The sequence below is a fragment of the Schistocerca nitens genome, chromosome 3 (assembly GCF_023898315.1).
Source record: "Schistocerca nitens isolate TAMUIC-IGC-003100 chromosome 3, iqSchNite1.1, whole genome shotgun sequence".
Taxonomy (NCBI): Eukaryota; Metazoa; Arthropoda; class Insecta; order Orthoptera; family Acrididae; genus Schistocerca; species Schistocerca nitens.
Window position 1 is genome coordinate 828,969,549 of NC_064616.1, and position 17,477 is coordinate 828,987,025.

The window sequence follows — 17,477 nt, forward strand, 5'->3', positions numbered from 1 at the left end:
TGCATTTATCATGAATATCTTACCCAGCACAAAGTCCCAAGCAGCTGGAAAAAGTGCAGGTGTCACCTGTATATGAAGAGGGTAAAAGTTGGAAATTGCAAAATTATAGACCAATACCACTAACATCTGTGTGCTGCAGAATCCTTGAACATAGTCTCAGTTTGAATATAATAATTTTTTTGAGACTGAGAAGCTTATGTCCACGAATCAGCACGGTTTTGTAAAACATCGCTCATGCAAAAGTCAGTTTACCATTTTCTCACATAATAAACTGTGAGCTATGGATGAAGGGCAAGAGGCAGATTCCATATATGTAGATTTTAAGAAAGCTTTTGATGCGGTGCCCCACTACTGACTGTTGATGTAGGTACAAGCATAGGAAATATGTTCCCAGATATGTGAGTGGCTTGAAGACTTCTTAAGTAATAGAACCTAGTATGTTGTCCTCGACAGCAAGTGTTCATCAGAGACAGTTGTATTGGTAGGAGTACCCCAGGGAAGTGTGACAGGACCACTATTACTTTCTGTATAGATAAATGATCTGGCATACAGGGTGGGTGGCAATCTGCAGTTGTTTGCTGATGTTGCTGTGCTATATGGGAAGCCGTCAAAGCTGAGTGACTGTAGGAGGTTACAAGATGACAGACGAAATCTGTGGATGGTGTGATGAATGCCAGTTAGCTCTGTTGAAACATATAAATTAATGCAGATGAGTAGGAAAACCAAACCCATAATGTTCTGATACAGCATTAGTAGTTTCCTGCTTGCACAGTCGCAGTGTTTAAATATCTGGGTGTAGTGATGCAAAGCGATAAGGAATGGAACAAGCATGTAAGGATTGTAGTAGGGAAGGCAAATGGTTGACTTCAATTTGTTTGAAGAATTTTGGGGAAGTGAGGTTCATCTGTAAAGGAAATTTCATATAGGACATTAGTGGAATCTGTTCCTTAGTACTGCTCGAGTGTTTGGGATCCATACAAAGTTGGATTAAAGGAAGACATTGAGGTAGTACAGTGGTTGGCGGCTTGATTTGTCACCAGTTGGTTCGAAAAATACACAAGTGTTATGGAGGTGCTTTGGGAATTCAATTTGGAATTGCTGGAGGAAAGATGATGTTCTTTTTGAGGAACACTATTGAGAAAATTTAAAGAACCGGCATTGGAGCAACTGCAGAACGATTCGACTGCTGCCAACATACATTTTTTGTAAGAACCATGAAGATAAGATAAGAGAAATTTTTCCCTTGCTCTATTTATGAGTGGAACTGGAAAGGAAATGACTAGTAGTGGTACAGGGTACCCTCTGCCACATATCATATGGTGGCTTGTAGAGTATGTATGTAGATGTAGAAGATACAATTTTTGACAAAGTTGACTATTTATGAACATAAATAGAATAAAATTTCCCACAAAATAGGTCCTAGTGACTTTTTCATCAGCCCAACCATATGGCATGTAGCACATTGACGTTAGTCTGATTTCAAACCTCAGGGGATGGGTCATCTCTGGACTTACCTCCCATGCCCTGACCATACTCTGTTGCACATCTGTTGTTGAATTCCATCCTCTATTAGTGTTACATTGTTGTTGGAATTGTTGATAGTTGATCCTTGCTGTGGTGGAAGTGTAAGATGTTTGTGAAATGTCAGTGACCTCCCCCACATGACAGGGGAAGGCTGGTTCTTTGTGTTGGTCTCCTGTCCTGGTAGTTGTTTGAGAGTTTGCCCTCGGGTAGTTGTTTAGAATTCATTTGTGGTCAGTAAATTCAGTTTAAATGCATAAAATAGTCATGTATAATGAGTTCAAATGAGAGGTGTGTTCTGTGTGATGGTGTACTGGGTCATAGAGGAAAAGTGTCATCGCTTAGGCCCAAAGTGGGCTTGAAGAATGTTTGTGAAGCAAATAAGATGAGGAAGGAGTGGATAGCTGCCCATCAGAAGGGCAAAATTGTAGTTAAGGTTTGTGAACCAAGCAGAAAAATATACACTAATGAAAAATTAATTTCTGCAGCAGCTATGAGGGTTGCAACTGGTTGCAGCCAAAAGGAACTCAATCTGTTCAACTGGATTTTGATTTCAGAAGCAACTATTTGTTGTGATTCGGCTATTATGCCAGAATTTCTGGCTCAACAGAACAAGCTCCAGCCAATCGATAGAACCTAGTGTATTGTGTGTGTAAGCTGGACCTTCAAGAGACTGTTCTGAACCTTGCTATGAGACAAAACTGTGGATCGGGACACTCAATGATGTGTTGGAATGGACCAATTCCTGACTTAATTGCAGCAGATGGCCAGTACCACATGAAATCCATGAAAATCCTAAACAATATCCAAAGCAATTAGGGGTAAAAAAAGAACAGTGAGATCCATATGCCACTGAAACTGATGGTGTTATGCAGCAAATGTTCAACCATTTCACTGAAAATGATGAGGGCTGTCAATTTTCCATTCAGCAGTTAAAAGACCAGATTCACAGTGACTACCATACTGATGTCAAGACTGTGAAAGCTAAACTGTTGAGGAAGTGTGGAAGTGATACAATGATTGATTCATCAGTCAAGAACCCAGCTGTTATTTGTTTCAAAAACACTAGGTACAAAGTTCTTACAGATAGTTGGTATCAGTCAAAAAGGTCAACTCCAAAGAAAGAATGCCAACATGTGATGGAAACAGCAGCAGAAATACTAGTTGAAGATATTCGATCCCAAGATTACAGCACAATGGAATATCCCCCTGCAGACCGATTTCTTACAGAAAATGAGGTTCTCATGCCTGACACTGTCCAAATTTTTGGTAATTGATTAGTGAAGAAGAAGAAGAAGAAGAAGGAGGAGGAGGAGGAGGAAATGAAGGAGAAAAAGAAGCAAGAAAGCTTGAATAAGTGGAAGTCCAAATGTGTGGCACACAACATGGTGGCAGCTATCAGACTCAACTCTTTCTTGCCGCTGTTGCGAGTTGGCTTGTCTGTGTTTCTCTACGAGAAGTATGGCTCTCGGAAACTAGTTGATTTACTGTCTGCTTTAGGATACAGTGCCTCCTACACAGAACTGGTATTTTTTGAGGCGCCAGCAGTGATGGCAAAGGGATTGGAAAATGATCCGTACATGTCATTTGAACTTTCTTTCAACAATGCTGACTAAAACACCCAAACTCTTGATATAAATAACAGCTTCCACGGAATAGGGGTGATCCAGTGTACCACATGACATTGTGGTGAGTCATATTTTAATTGTTGCTTTCATAATTTCCTGTTGTGAAATCTTATTACCTCATTACGCTGTATACTGGTTTCAACTCTATTTATTTACCTGTTACCTGATATGAACTAAAATTAGTCATATGTTGCCTTACTTAGCTGTAACATACACATGTACTGTATATTCTCATTTTGTAGATGAATCATGTATAACAGCAGTGGTGCACAAAGTAAAAAGAGAATGAAACTTCCTTGAAATTTCTTTTAAGTTGTTACACTATTATGGTTATTATTATTATTATTATTATTATTATTATTATTATTATTACCAAATGCAAAATGAAGTATAATTATTGTGTCATTTACATAAGTTATTTTAACACCTTTTCATTGTAGGTGTGATGAAAGCTTTCATTTTGCCATTTGAATGAACATCATAGCATATTCATGTACTTGATACCAACACTGCATCATTGTTATAAGCAGAAAACCCAAAAAGTCCCACTTTTCATGGCTTTTCCATTTTGATTCATATCTGTGCCACTCACTCACTCACACACTCACTCACACACACACACACACACACACACACACGCACACGCACACGCACTCTCTCTCTCTCTCTCTCTCTCTCTCTCTCTCTCTCTCTCTCTGTTGAGAGGCCAGACAAACATGTGGTTCCTGAAGAGGGGTAGCAGCCTTTTCAGTAGTTGCAGGGGCAACAGTCTGGATGATTGACTGATCTGGCCCTGTAACACTAACCAAAACGGCCAGCTGAAAGCAAGGGGAAACTACAGCCGTAATTTTTCCCGAGGGCATGCAGCTTTACTGTATGATTAAATGATGATGGTGTCCTCTTGGGTAAAATATTCCAGAGGTAAAATAGACCCCCATTCGGATCTCCGGGTGGGGACTACTTAAGAGGACGTCGTTATCAGGAGAAAGAAAACTGGCGTTCTACGGATCGGAGCATGGAACGTCACATCCCTTAATCGGGCAGATAGGTTAGAAAATTTAAAAAGGGATATGGGTAGGTTAAAGCTAGATTTAATGGGAATTAGTGAAGTTCAGTGGCAGGGGTAAAATACAGGGAGCAAAAGGCTATTTACAATTTGTACAGAAATAAGATGGCAGTTATAAGAGTCGGGGGGACATGAAAGGGAAGCAGTGGTTGGGAAGGGAGTGAGACAGGGTTGTAGCCTCTCTCCAATGTTATTCAATCTGTATATTGAGCAAGCAGTAAAGGAAACAAAAGAAAGGTTTGGAGTAGGTATTAAAATCCATGGAGAAGAAATAAAAACTTTGAGGTTCGCCGACGACATTGTAATTCTGTCAGAGACAGCAAAGGACTTGGAAGAGCAGTTGAACGGAATGGACAGTGTCTTGAAAGGAGGGTATAAGATGAACATCAACAAAAGCAAAACGAGGATAATGGAATGTAGTCAAATTAAGTCGGGTGATGTTGAGGGAATTAGATTAGGAAATGAGACACTTAAAGTAGTAAAGGAGTTTTGCTATTTGGGGAGCAAAATAACTGATGATGGATGAAGTAGAGAGGATATAAAATGTAGACTGGCAATTGCAAGGAAAGCGTCTGTGAAGAAGAGAAATTTGTTATCATCGAGTATTGATTTAAGTGTCAGGAAGTCGTTTCTGAAAGTATTTGTATGGAGTGTAGCCATGTATTGAAGTGAAAAATGGACGATAAATAGTTTAGACAAGAAGAGAATAGAAGCTTTCGAAATGTGGTGCTACAGAAGAATGCTGAAGATTAGATGGGTAGATCACATAACTAATGATGAGGTATTGAATAGAATTGGGGAGAAGAGGAGTTTGTGGCACAACTTGACTAGAAGAAGGGATCGATTGGTAGGACATGTTCTGAGGCATCAATGGATAACCAATTTAGTACTGGAGGGCAGCGTGGAGGGTAAAAATCGTAGAGGGAGACCAAGAGATGGATACACAAAGCAGATTCAGAATGATGTAGGCTGCAGTAGGTACTGGGAGATGAAGCAGCTTGCACAGGATAGAGTAGCATGGAGAGCTCCATCAAACCAGTCTCAGGACTGAAGACCACAACAACAACAACAACAACAACAACAACAACAACAGACTAGCTGTGGTGGGGGCAGTGTCAGGCAGGGTGGTTAGAGAGAGAGTGAGGTGGGTCGCAGGGAGAGGGACTGGCGGTGGGTGGCTAGCAGCTTGGAGAGAGGCGGCCAGTTTGCTGGCTAGGAATGCAGACAGGAGGTAGATGGGCTGGCACCATTGTAGTGGCTGCTGGGTGAAGGCACACACTGAATGTGACATGGGGACATGAATTTGGAGGAGGTGACAGGAGAGAGGAAGGGAAAACCAGTATGTGGAGGGTGCGGGGACAGTGGGTTACCTGACATTGAGGCCAGGACATTATGGGAGCAGAGGATGTTTCTAAGGATAGCTCCCATCTGTGCAGTTCAGAGAAGCTGATGGTGGAGAGAAGGATCAGATGGCTTGTGTTGTGAAGCAGTCATTGTAATTGAGCATGTTGTGTTCAAATATGTGTTTTACCACCGGGTGATAAACTTTGTTCTTTACAAAAATTTCATGGTGGCCATTCATCCTGGTGAACAGCTAGTTGGTATGACTACCAACTTAAAAGGCTGTGCAGGGCTTGCATCACAGTTGGCATATAACATGTCTGCTTTCACAGGTGGCCTGGCCTCTAATGGGTTAGGATAAGCCTGTGACAGGACTGAAGTGGGAGTTTCTGTGTGGGTGGATTGGGAAGATCTTGTTCCTTGCTCTGTCATGGGGATATGATTCCTGTGGCAAGGAGTTGGGAGTGAGAGTGGCATAGAGATGGACTAGGATGTTGTGTAGGTTATGTGGGTTACAGAACACCACTGTAGGCGGAGTGGGAAATATCTTGGTTGGAAGTCCCTCATTAAGGGGCAGGTTGAGATAGAATCAAAGCTCTTACAAAGGATACGGTTAAGTTGTTCCAGTATAGGGTGATGTTGGCTGACGAAGAGGCCACTTGTTTGTTGCTGATCCTTGGAGGTAGTGGGAGGATTCGGGTTGTGTGACTATATGTCATGGGATATCAGTTTGTGGTTTAGGTTTGGGGTGTGTGTGTGTGGGGGGGGGGGGGGGGGTAGTGCCTGTCTGTGAAAGCCTTTGTGAGACACTCAGTATACAGGGCTAAGGAGTCCTTTTTGCCTCAGATATCGAGGCTATAGAGGGAGGCATTTTGTGGTTTGGAACGGATGGCAGCTGTCAAAATATAGGTACTGTTGGTGGTTAGTGGGTTTATGTGGACAGGTGTAAAAGGTACCATCAGCGAGGTGGAGATCAGACTCGAGAAAGGTGCAAGGAATGTGAATAGGGTGGCTTGGCCCTGTGTCCAGATCCTGAAGATGTCATCAGTGAACCTGGACCAGACTAGGGGATGGGAGTTTTGGGTAGCTAGGAAGATTTCCTCTAGATGGCTTATAAACAAGTTGGCACAGAGGGGTGCTATTCAGGAGCCCATGGCTGTGCTGCAGATTTGTTTGTAAACTTCCCTTCAAAGAGAAAGTAGTTTCATTCGGGATATAGTTGGTAAGGTGTATAAGCAATGAGGTGGTGGATTGGAGCCTAAAGGACATTGGGACATTTAGTGTTTGATAGTGACAAGGCCGTGGGCCTGAGGGATGTTAGTGTGTAGGGGGGTGCCATCAACAGTGATGAGTAGGGTTCTACAACTTATGGATGTCAATGAGACTGGACAGTAGTTTTATGGGTTACTGCTGCTTTCCATTTTGTAGCTGGGCTTCACTTGTTCTTTCTTCAAATCTTCTTGTTCAAAGTATCTACAGTATGTTATGTTTTACTTGGGAGCTACCTCAGCTGCAAATTCTCATATGTGTTAGAGATTCCATCAGGTTCCAAACTTTTGATTAATGTTTTCAATTTTATACATTTCTTAATGCCACTGACACTAATACATATACATATATGTGTAATATATACATATATGTGTAAGATCATCTTTGTAGTATTACGAGAAGTAAACTGGAGCAGTGCTTCTGCATCTTCATCAGTAAAAGAACATTTAAATACTGGGTTCAGTGTTTCTACTTTTGTTTTGGTACTCTCAGTTTCATTCCCTGCATTATCCATATGTATCTTGACACTAAGTCTGGTGCCACTGGCAGCCTTTATATATGACAAGTATGTATTTGGATTTTGTGAGAGAGGATTCAATAAGACCCTACTACAGTAGTCATTGAAGGCTTCTTGCTTTGCCATCTTCTTAACAAAATACATTTCATTCAGCATCTCTGTGTCTATAGCCCTACCCTTTGTTTACAGCTTCTAAGCAGTATTCATTGTTTCTTTGTAAATTTTTTCGAATTCCTCTTAAAGATATGACATGACTACCTCTTTATCTAGTTTACTGAACTTCTAAGTCTTCCTGCTTGTTTTAGCTGTCCATTGTGGTTTGCTACATGTCACGGTCACTGATACTAGTTCCAATATGACATCTTCAGAGAGGTCAGACCTACTTGTTGCTTATGTATGTAAATAATTTAGGAGTAAAGGCTCAACTCAATGAATGGTAGAAATGTCAAGTCACTGATAAGCACACAAGTAAGAATGGAAACTTGCTAGCTTTTGAGTGAATCCTAAATATATGCGCACATATACATATGTGCACTTCAATTGTGCCAGATGAACATGTGATACCAGGATTGCTTAGGTGTAATATATTTTTGTCAAGAGTGGTTTTCTGAACTCTCTTGTCTAGGTGGTTTTCAGAGAAGGTGTTTAGTAATGTTTAACAGGATGCGTTATCACACCAACCATTTACAAAACTGTAACTATCCCAGTCAATTTTTGGATGATTAAAGTGCTGTACAATGATGACAGTATCACTGGGGAACTTACATACAAGCAAACTGAGTTTTGCTGTAAAGTTTTTAGGGTTTAGCCAGCTTTCTGCTCCTACTGTCATCAGTGGTAATTGTAAATCTTGGGGTTAGCCTTTCACTAACTGTACTTCCTCCTCTACTTTAAGATAAGCAATTCTTACCTCCAAATCGTGATATTACAACAGTGACAGTGCCGGCTACTTGTCCTACTGCAGGTTTTACTGCTGAAACTAGCTGTTTGAATATACTGGGACATATGGTGCAGCTTTAGACAGGAAATAGTTAAGAGAATTTTTAACGTAATTTCGATATATTCTTTAACACAAATGAAAGTACAGTCAGTCTTTCCATTATGGGAGCCACCAATCCACAATGTCAAATTATTATTGGAAATAGCTCTGTTAAAAACAGAAAAAATATTGGTGCTGTGAAGTATTTAAAGCGAGAGAGAAGTCCACCCAGGACTGAAACAACTGAATTGTGTGGTTCACTAGGGCTCCAGCTACCTCTTGTTGTATTGTAAAATGTAAATTATCCTACTTGCTATCTTTCTGACTGTTATACTGCCATCATACAATTATACAGCCAATGCCGGTGGTATCTGTGAGCTACACTGGTGTGGGTTGATGCCCATGATGCTCTCTGCCAGAGACCAGGGTATAAAGGTGGCTACACAGCATGCTAAAGTCGATATGCTCTGTATGAAATTAATCATTAAATACTGTTTTGTACCTGCTACTCTGACTCAGCTGTTCTCTTGCTTTTTCTTGTTGTTTGCTATTGGAACTCTGTGTCTGTCTTATGATGACTTTTGCTTATTAGACTGGTTCTCCGTACTGTGCTCTGGTCACTATCTGGTGCAGTCTGCCTGTAAGGCCAGTGCTTATGTTTACAGTGTTTGAAGCTCTACTGCTCACACTTATGAATTTGAATTTTCAAGTGTGCATTCTGGTGTGCTATTAAACCAGCTACTAACAAACTCACACACCCAATCTGTATAATATCCTTCTCTGTGTCTATATCACTCATACTCCCAGCCCTCTGCCCCTATGTGTCACATATCTGTGCAAGACTCAGCTGCAAGACCTACCTCATACATCCACCCGCCACATGCTTTTCCAATGCTGTTAATGAAATTCCTGTCTCACCAGAGGTGGAGCTACATGTGAAAGCTGCCACCTAATCTGACAACTTAGATGTGTCCACTGCACAGTTTCCTCTATGTCTGTTACCACAAAGCCGGTCGTTGTGGCCAAGTGGTTCTAGGTGCTTCAGTCTGGAACCGCGCTGCTGCTAAGGTCGCAAGTTTGAATCCTGCCTTGGGCAGGGAGGTGTGTGATGTCCTTAGGTTAGTTAGATTTAAATAGTTCTAAGTCTAGGGGACTGATGACCTCAGATGTTAAGTCCCATAGTGCTTAGAGCCTTTGTTACCACAAACCATCCATCCCCCATCACCTCAGTCATCACAAGTCCCTATGCTTGGATACCTTATCTCTTTCGCTCACTCCTGATCGTCTACCTTCATCCCCATATGATTTTCTTAGAATTACTCTTGGTGTCAGTGTACCCAGCCCACCATCTCCTGCATAGATGGCAGTTTTATCACCTGCGCATTCATACATGCACATAGTGTCAGAGATCAGTAATTCAACAACAGACTTAGGCTATATGGAATGTGGTGAACAAGAGACAGGACATCAGGAACTGAATGGAAAGGCTAGAAATGATGAGAAACACTACAGTTTGTTGAAAAAGGAAGTGTCATAAAATTCAGTCATATGAATGTATCACCAACTTCTCATTGTGAAATTAAGAAAATTATATATTCTCTCGAAAACAAAAGCTCGCCTATTTTGATAGTCTTTTCAACAGAACACTAAAGTTTTTTTCCCATATAATAAGCTCATTCTTATCTGAAATATGTAACATATCATGAACTCAAGGCATTTTTCCAGAAAGACTGAAATATTCCATTGTCAAACACCTAGTTAAGAAAGGTGATAGAGATGTCAATAACTGCTGACATCATTTTCCAAAATATTTGAGAAAGTGGTTTATTCTAGATTTTTATCTCACCTGAGCAACAATAATATACTCAGCAAATCATAGTTTTGGTTTCAGAAGTGTTGCACTACTGAGAGTGCCGTTTACATGTTCACTCACCAGACTTTACAAGTATTAAATAATAAAATAGTGCTGGTTGATATTTTCTGTGAGCTATTTAAGGTATTTCACTATGTGAATCACAGTATTCCCCTAGATAAATTGAATATTTATGGAGTTGATGGTATAGCCAACCAGTGGATAGTGTCATATCTAACCAAAAGAATGCAGAAATTTGTGCTTTGTAATTCAGCCAATATAGGTGCTGTTAACGTTTCTGTTTTATAAGTATTGTTTAGCTGCATAAGTGTGACAGTATCACTTTAACACAACACTGGGTGATACTACAAGTCTTTTCCAGTCATCACTGATTATAATAATATATTTTCTTCTGCAGGTATAGTCCTAATTTTATTTTTGAGTAAGGAAAGGATTTTTTGTTTTTTTTTCAGATTTGTAAAAATAAACATGTGGATCATAATTTTAAATATTATTTTACATAATATAGTGTGTATTTGTAATGATTTGTTGCTCGAGGATGTTATTTTGATTGTACTATTGTGCAGAATATTATATTTAATTCACTATTTTCTTTCTTTGCTTCAAGGTGAGGAAAAAAATCACAGAAATACTTCCAGATTATGATTCACAGGTTTGGGAACATGAGAATCATGAAATTTTCAAGCAAGAACATGATGAGCAACTGCTACTGTGGTTGCACAGGTATGTAAATTTGTGACCTTTCACTTCCAATGCCTGTTTGTCAGTGTTTTCCCACTTTCCCTTTTCAGCTGTCCATATTCCAAGGTTCTGGCTGTGAACTAAAATTATACAATACATAAATTCTTTAGTGAGAATGAAGTTTAACTGTTGACTTTTCTCAATGTTTGTAATTTTATTTATCTTTTTATTTATTTATATTACTTTTATCCTTGCACATCCCTTAACTCTATCCTCTCCATTCAACTCCACCACACTTCAGACTGCTAACTACCCAGCAATCATAGTGAAAAGTACACATGTTCTTCTAACGCCGTTGATCCAGAAGCTTACTGAAACAAATTATATATGTTCTATCTTCTTGTAATTTTTCCATTTTTCCTACTTTTGTTGTCAGTGATATTACTATTACTTCATGTGATAAATGTTATTTACTGCTTTTATTGTGTTGTGCAACAGGAGACCTGAAGACTGGACACTCTCATGCAGTGGTAGTGGGACAATTTATGGCTGGGGACATAATCATCGAGGACAGCTTGGGGGCGTTGAAGGAGCAAAGGTGAAATTACCTACACCATGTGAGGCCTTATCAGCACTTCGGCCAGTTCAGCTTCTTGGTGGAGAACAGACACTTTTTGCTGTCACTGCAGATGGGAAAGTACATGCCACAGGTACTCCCATCTACCACAATCACAATAACAAAGAGCTCATATTGGGTTGTTGACAATACTGTCCTCAAACATTCTGTCAGTAGGACTGGAACCAATGTGTCACATGACCATATGTAAAAACAAAATAAAGTTAAACAAATAGAAAACATTCCTTGCAGAATGTGCTTTGTCTCTAAAGACTTCATAATTGACAGGGCGTTAAACAAAAATCTTCCATCTTTCGAACCTTAAGCTGCACTTATTTGCCTGTAAAATGCTAGTATTTAGCCAAACATACAAGTGGATCATGGTGTTCACATTTGTTGTCAAAATTCAGCAATGTACTCTTTTTAGAACAACATGTTATGTTCATTTTCAATATTGAGAAACATGAATGTGTCAAAGATACAACTGTAACTTTGATTGCAACTGTAAATCTTGTAGTAGCTTAACACACTTATAAAAGATTGGTCACTCAGTTGTAACAACTGTGTGACTGTTAGATAATTCTAATATTTTAGTTTACAATTTGGGACCTAATGATATAATTTAAAGCTGTGCTTGGCTTAATCAGTTGATATGCATTTGATAAAAACTAATGCAGTGCACAGTATCTTGTACTAACCAATTTGTGAAAACTGAATCCTATTTTCTCTGGAGCTAGCAACTATGATACCTGCAAATATAAAAGCAAGTCAACACATTTCTAACTGAGACAGATCCTATAATATCAATGATGGTTAAAAAAGAAAGATCTGTAATGCTAATGCAATGCAAGAAACAGTGAGGCTCAATCAAAATGTAGAAGAAAACTTTGTGAAAACATGTCTGATAATAGTTTTGTAATTACAATGAAATCGAGACCATTAGCTGCTTACAAGCGTTGTAAAATATCAACGGGGACAGTTGAAATTGTGTGCCCTGACTGGGACTCAAACCTGGGATCTCCTGCTTACATGTCAGACACACTATCCGACTGAGCCACCGAGGACACTGTGCGACTGCAGGGACTTATCTCTGGCATGCTCCCCATGAGACGCACACTTCCAACTTACTGTCCACACACTACATTTGTAGTGCCCCTGCCCACTGTACTCGTTACTCACGGCAGTCAATCTACTGATTCCCATAAGAGTTTGAGCAGTGAGAGTGCATCCGCATTGAAGAAGATCAGTTGCCGGTAAGCCTTATCTATATGAAAATGGTATCTGTTCGTTCGAACATGTCCAAAACAACAGATACCATTGGTGATCTTGCAAGTATGAAGAATGAAATTTCATTGAAATCTAGACCATTAGCTGCTTACAATCATTGATAAGTATCAACGGGGACAGTTGAAAATGTATGCCCCAGCCGGGACTCGAACCTAAGATCTCCTGCTTACATGACTGGTGCTCTATCCGACTGGGCCACTGAGAACACAGAGGATAGTGTGACTCCAGGGACTTTTTTCTGGCATGCTCCCTATGAGACCCACGCTTCCAACTTCCTGTCCATACACTACATTTGTAGTGCCCATGCCCACTATACTCATTACTCAAGGCAGTCAATCTACCGATTCTCATAAGTGTTTGAGCAATGTGAGTGCACCCACACTGAAGAAGATTATTGGCCAGTAAGCCTTATCTATATGGAGATGGTGTCTGTTCTTTCTGACATGTCCAGAAGAACAGATACCATCTTCATATAGATTGACAAGGCTTTTCAACTGTCCCCGTTGATATTTATCAACTTCTGTAAGCAGCTAATGGTCTAGATTTCATTCTAATTTCATTCTTCGTAGCTGCAGGATCACATCTTCATATAGTTTTGCAAGTTCAGCATGTGTTGCATGGTTTTAGTATCTAAATCCTTTTACTGAAGACAATGTATGGCCTGATGAGTAGGGTCCTGAAAAATTAGCATTTGTGATAAATGCAAATTTAGATGCAAATCCTGTCTTAGAAAGTGAGAACATGAAATTACCTTATAAATGCGATTTCATAGAAAATTGTATCTAGATGAACTATTTTATAGAGATAGGGCTTCATTTTCTGCGTATAAATATCATAAATGTAACCAATAGTCAGTTACTAATATTGTGTGTTATCTATGAAAAACTCAATGTGGAAAGATAATGTGCTGAAAAATGTCTTTACAAAATAAAAAGTGCACTAACACAACATGTATCAGTGCACGTGATGCTCAGTGCCATGCCATTTGTGAACGGCTGAATAGTCTGCCTGCGTAAGATACACTCCGCGTAATGCAATGGGCTCAGCTGTTGGACATAGCATTCAAGAACAAAGAAACACGTTATTTGTCTGCTACCTAAAGTTCAAAAGTTGGTATAGTGCGAACACTTTTCACATCAGAGTTTTAGGTGGTGGGTGTTTTGAACTGTGGTTGCATCAAACACCAGTAGAGCCTGGACCTGAACCGCCATACTCTTGACCCTGCCGACCTCAACCAGCAATAGCGTGGTAGCCATTACTGAATTCTTTGTGTTGTGCATTGTTTGTTGTTTTGAAATGATTGAAGAAACAAATCATAGTATGTCATTGAGTTCTAAAATGAGCCTCATAACACTAGAAGGGAATGGTGATCGCTGTGACCATGTGTCAACTATACTCTCACAGGAAAACAGAATACTGGTGTATGTTGGCTACTCTGCATGAGGGAAGTGGGGCTTATTTCCCAATACCACTCCTCATCCTGGAGTGGTCATAACACTAATTTGTTCATGCTCACAGCTGACTGCCAGTCTATAGGGTATGCACTGCAGTGACCAGAAAACAAAACCTGTCTATGCATTTCAACCACACCAAAAGTCTTCCCCTTACATGTGAATAGATTATTTTCACTTCTATTATTACAGTATGTATCCTGCTGGTTCAGTCTGTAGCATCATTAAATAGAAGATGAATGGAAATGAATCCCCACCTAAGGGTGAAATCAATGTCCTGCAGATTTTGTAATTATCAAATTGGTTGGAAAAAGAAAAACAATGTCAAGAAACACCTTCTATCAGAGAGGCACTCTGCTCACTGGCGGGAAAACTGTGCTTCATCTCAAGAGAGGCAATCATTTGTTGAAAGCTTAAATAGAGCCAAAAGATGAAAACAAGCAAAGACCATTTGGGGGAGGGGGGGGGGGGTGGAATCTGTTGAAGTTTTTCCAAAAGCAAACGAAGTCAAAAAGCTCCTCAATCACCAATTTTTTTAACAGTCAATTTCAAAGCACCAAGGCTTTGTTCTGAGACCTGTAGTGTGACAACCTTTTAAATTTGTACATCTAATTTTAAAAAAATGAAAATAAAAAACTAGTTGCAAATTTTGCCAAAACTAGATGCTACATTTTCAAGTCCCAACTGATGAGTCATCTTTGAAATTATTTTTAACAACAGAATACATTTTTACTTAAAGAATGCATTATACTAACAACTGTTAATTCAGAAAGCACCAGGAAAGCAGATCTGTTCTGATTTGGCAGCAATTTCAGTGTATTCTAACTATGATTATTATCAGGGGCTCAACTGCTGCCCCAGTGACTGTACTTGTCGTTCAGGATCAGATACATCCAGTGGTATGGGCGATAGACTCTCACAGAGGTATGGTGTTCCAAGGTTTAAAGTGAAAGTCAGGTGACACTAATAGAAAGAGTTCTTTAGTTATGGACTAAAGAAATAATATTAATCTTCCACATTGTACTTAGTCATTGAATTGTTGTAGCTGAAGACTATTGTACCACTGTGGTCTTGCTGCAGCATTATAGATCCTATGTGGTTGCAAATAATAAACCGTTTATCTCATTTTTTTACTATTTTGTTGGTTTGTGTAAATCATTGTCATGATGAGTGCAAGCTACAAAAAAGCATGAGATAATCTGAAAACTGTGCGGATGGGGGGAGGAGAGACTGCATGAGAATTTCCTTAAATTATCTCTACTCTCTGCATCTTCACCCATTTCAACTGATCTAATCATAAGCAAGACTTAAAACCTAATCTTCCTTTCTCTTCACCATGTGGTTCGTGACACTTTGTTACTCTTACCTATTTATGGACCTCTTGATAAGTCCTTTTCACCTGTCCAAAATCCTGAGCCCAATAAACTTATTTTTATGAAAGTTTGATTGTGTAAACCCACATGAGTATGCAACAAAAACCACATATTTGCCCATACTTTCCTTCATCTCTTCCTCCTTTGTCCAGTGACCTAACTTTCTTTAGGATGTCCTCTCAGAGAGCCTCATATTAGCTTATATCTAGATTAAATCCACTCTAAAACCCACTCTCTCTTCTTCAGCACTCACAACAAGAACTCTATTCCATACAGTCATAGTGTTTGCAGATGTCCCATCATCACTCGCATCAGTAGATGTTTGATGCCAACAAACCACCCTCTCATGTTGATAATATTTATGTATCTGATGATGTTTGAAGATCAACACTAGTCAAAAACAATTGTTTTAAGATGTATTTTTTTACATTAACTCTTTTCTGTATACATAACCAGCAACACACCCTGTGCTTACATGGAAAGGCACCATCTTTGGTTGTCAGGTATAAGTTAAACAGTCTGTTGATCAAACATTCAGTTCAGTTCTACAGCTACTACTTCAGCTACCCTCAGGTAAACTGTGTAATAAGAGGTTTATCTCACATACATTCTCTGCTTCTGTTATCTCCATAGGCTAAATCGAATTGAAAGAAACTCGTACATTATGCCTTCATTAAGTGCCATAAGCAAACTGTTGTAAAGATCTTTCAGGGAACCCCAAGAATCTATCCTCATGTGTGATAACTACTGGAGGATACCAAAATGAAAAGCAAAATCTGAAATCCCTCTTACATAGATCCATTTGTACAGAAGGATCCTGCTGTATGACTACCATGCAAGGGCAACCAGCTAGTATATCTACATCTATATGGTTACTCTGCAATTCACACTTAAATGCCTGGCAGAGGGTTCATCGAACCATTTTCATACTACTTCTCTACCATTCCACTCTCGAATGGGGCCTGGGAAAAAGGAACACCTAAATCTTTCCGTTCAAGCTCTGATTTCTCTTATTTTATGATGATGATCATTTCTCTCTACGTAGGTGGGTTTCAACAAAATATTGATGCATTCGGAAGAGAAAGTTGGTGATTGAAATTTCGTAAATAGATCTCGCCGCAAAGAAAACCGCCTTTGTTTCAGTGACTGCCACCCCAACTCACGTCTCATATCAGTGACACTCTCACAATTATTGTGCGATAACACGAAACGAGCTGCCTTTCTTTGCTCTTTTTCGATGTCCTCCATCAATCTTACCTGGTAAGTATCCCATACTGCGCAGCAATATTCCAGCAGAGGATGGACAAGTGTAATGTAGGCTGTCTCTTTAGTGGGTTTGTCACATCTTCTAAGTATTCTGCCAACAAAGTGCAGTCTTTGTTTCACCTTCCCCACAGTATTATATATTTGGTCTTTCCAATTTAAGTTTCTCGTGATTGTAATTCCTAGGTATTTAGTCAAATTGACAGCCCTTAGATTTGTGCGATTTATCGTATACCCAAAATTTATCAGATTTCTTTTACTACCCATGTGGATGACCTCGTACTTTTCTTTGTTTAGAGGTAATTGCCACTTTTCACACCATACAGAAATTCTCTCTAGATGATTTTATAATTGGAATTGATCATATGATGATTTTACTTGACAGTAAATTACAGCGTCATTTGCAAACAATCTAAGGGGGCTGCTCAGATTATCACCTAGATCGTTTATATAAATCAGGAACAGTAGAGAGCCTATGACACTACCTTGCAGAACGCCAGATATCACTTCTGTTATACTCGATGATTTACCGTCTATCACTACAAGCTGTGACCTCTCTGAGAGGAAATCATGAATCCAGTCACACAACTGAGACAATGCTCCATATGCATG

The 17,477-nt window shown here is 39.6% G+C and overlaps 1 protein-coding gene across 1 annotated transcript in view; it reads left to right on the forward strand.

The window, feature by feature from the left end:
* The window catches only part of LOC126248847 (E3 ubiquitin-protein ligase HERC2), an 851,297-nt gene that overhangs the window by 642,788 nt on the left and 191,032 nt on the right, over positions 1–17,477 (forward strand). The window contains exons 67-68 of the mRNA XM_049950269.1: positions 10,802–10,917; positions 11,374–11,585. Of these exons, the coding sequence (XP_049806226.1) occupies positions 10,802–10,917; positions 11,374–11,585 (328 nt within the window). The remainder of the gene's footprint in view (positions 1–10,801; positions 10,918–11,373; positions 11,586–17,477) is intronic.